At 39.2% G+C, this 2,022-nt stretch overlaps 1 protein-coding gene across 1 annotated transcript in view; it reads left to right on the top strand.

The window, feature by feature from the left end:
- Positions 1-2,020, top strand: part of LOC107745448 (cyclin-dependent kinase-like 1) — a gene marked incomplete at its 3' end in the record, with an annotated part of 12,973 nt that extends 10,953 nt beyond the window's left edge. Inside the window, exon 8 of the mRNA XM_016559319.1 lies at positions 1,916-2,020. Within this exon, the coding sequence (XP_016414805.1) occupies positions 1,916-2,020 (105 nt within the window). The remainder of the gene's footprint in view (positions 1-1,915) is intronic.
- Between the last annotated feature and the right edge of the window lie 2 nt (positions 2,021-2,022).

Below are 2,022 nucleotides of genomic sequence, written 5' to 3'. Positions count from 1 at the left end.
GTTAGTAATACACGAAGCTGGTGACGCTGTTTGTAGAGTTGTTTAATTATCTTCTGCTGAGATCTTGTGAGCTTTAATGTCTTCTTTTATTTCAGTTGATTTCATCTAAGGTTGTGGCTGAAGTCAGTTGTAATTCTTGTTTCTCTTCAGTGATTCTGCTTGTTCATCACTAATGCTCAATCAGCACTTAATTAATCACATAATTATCTCATTAACTTTAACACTGCTTCAGTGTTACTTTAACACTCTTTTAGAGTGGGACCATATATGCTCCGAGCAGTGTTAATTTAACACTCGGGAATTTACTGTGTAGAGCTGTAAATAAGTCGGGGCCCATCTGGTTTAGGCTGAAATGCAGGGCTCTATACAACTCACTGATGTTGTCTCAGCGGAGCTCTGGCAAACGGAGGCCTCAATGAAGATAACTCTCCGTAGCGAGAGGAAGCCTGACGATGCTCACAGTAGATAACCAGGCTCCAGGAGCGGAGGCCTCAGCATAACGACTCTCTAAAACGAGAGGAGGCCTAACTGTGCCCCACACTCAGGACATCCTGCAAGGAGGCTCACAGAGAGCCTACAACCACAGATGCTGACCTAGAGGAGCTTTGGTGAGCGGAGGCCTCAATTAAGATAACTCTCTGTAGCGAGAGGAGGCCTGATGACGCTCGCAGTAAATAGCCGAGCTCTAGGAGCGGAGGCCTTAGCATGTCGACTCATGCTTCAGACACCGGTCACGCTGAAGACATTCCCCAAAAGCACCCTCTAGGGGACACAGCACGTTGAACATGCACATGCATCGTTTACGTGAAGTGGAAGCAAGCACATATGTTGTGATTTTCTGTCCACAATGGCGGCGTGCCGCAGGAGACAGGATGAGGAGGAGAAGAATTGTTGAAGAAAGTTTTTTTTTTCTTTGCGCACAAAAAAAAGTATTCTCGTAGCTTCATAAAATTACAGTTGAACCCCTGATGTCACATGGACTATTTTACTGATGTCTTTGCTACGTTTCTGTACCTTGATTGTGGTAGGACCCTTGCTGTCTATGAGAGGGTCAGAGAGCTCTCATATTTCATCAAAAATAACTTAATTTGTGTTCCGAAGATGAACGAAGGTCTCACGGGTTTGGAACAACATGAGGGTGAGTAATTAATGACAGAATTTTAATTTTTTGGGTGAACTATCCCTTTAAGCACAATAGATATAACAAGCAATACAAAAATAAATAAATAATAAAATAAAATTGCTTCTTCTTGCCCAAAACCATTGTTCTATACAAACAAACAAATACAAAAATAAATAAATAAATAGAAATAAACACTAAAACAAATAAATACTTCCTAGCAGAAAATATTAATGTAAACAACAGACACAGGGTCTTAACTGTCTGACTAATCACTTCTGTTAGTCAGTTGAAAAGCAAGATCTCCAGGAACACGATTGGGGACCCCTGTGATTTAACATTATTATCCACTGAAGTATGATTGGCTGCTTTTTATGTCAAAATTTATAAGCTTGTATGTTAATTTTTTTACCATTATGTAGTGCTGACAGAGACTTCTCAGGCTCTTTCAGGACATGGTGATGATTGTGTCAAGTTAATAATGATTTGCTAATGTGTTTATAAAATACAGCATTTTTAACAAAATTCTAAATGGCCAACATGTTAAGATCTAAAGGATGTATACATTTTTTTTGTTGTTATATATTAAAATAATGTTTTAACAATATGTCAGAACCATCTCTTTATGGAAATAAGATGCTAAATAAAATGCTAAAATAAGTTTTTAAATCTAGAAGATCCATAAAAAGGCCACAATGCATTGTTTTTATTTGTAGGCTAGTTGTGTAGTAATACAGGTGGATGTCGTACATAAGGTCTGAAGAAATGTATGTGTTTGTGTGTGTGTCTCTATAGTCCTGCCTAGTAATGGATCCATCTGGCAGGTTGTCATGTGAAGAGCTTTTAGAGCTGCCATACTTCCAGGAGGATGGGGGAACGGGATGGGGCAGAGAAACTGATCG

The sequence above is a fragment of the Sinocyclocheilus rhinocerous genome, unplaced genomic scaffold (genome assembly GCF_001515625.1).
Source record: "Sinocyclocheilus rhinocerous isolate Xijiao unplaced genomic scaffold, SAMN03320098_v1.1 scaffold5947, whole genome shotgun sequence".
NCBI classification, from domain to species: Eukaryota; Metazoa; Chordata; class Actinopteri; order Cypriniformes; family Cyprinidae; genus Sinocyclocheilus; species Sinocyclocheilus rhinocerous.
Note: the sequence above shows the minus strand (reverse complement) of the source record. Positions and strands in the feature narration are given on the sequence as shown.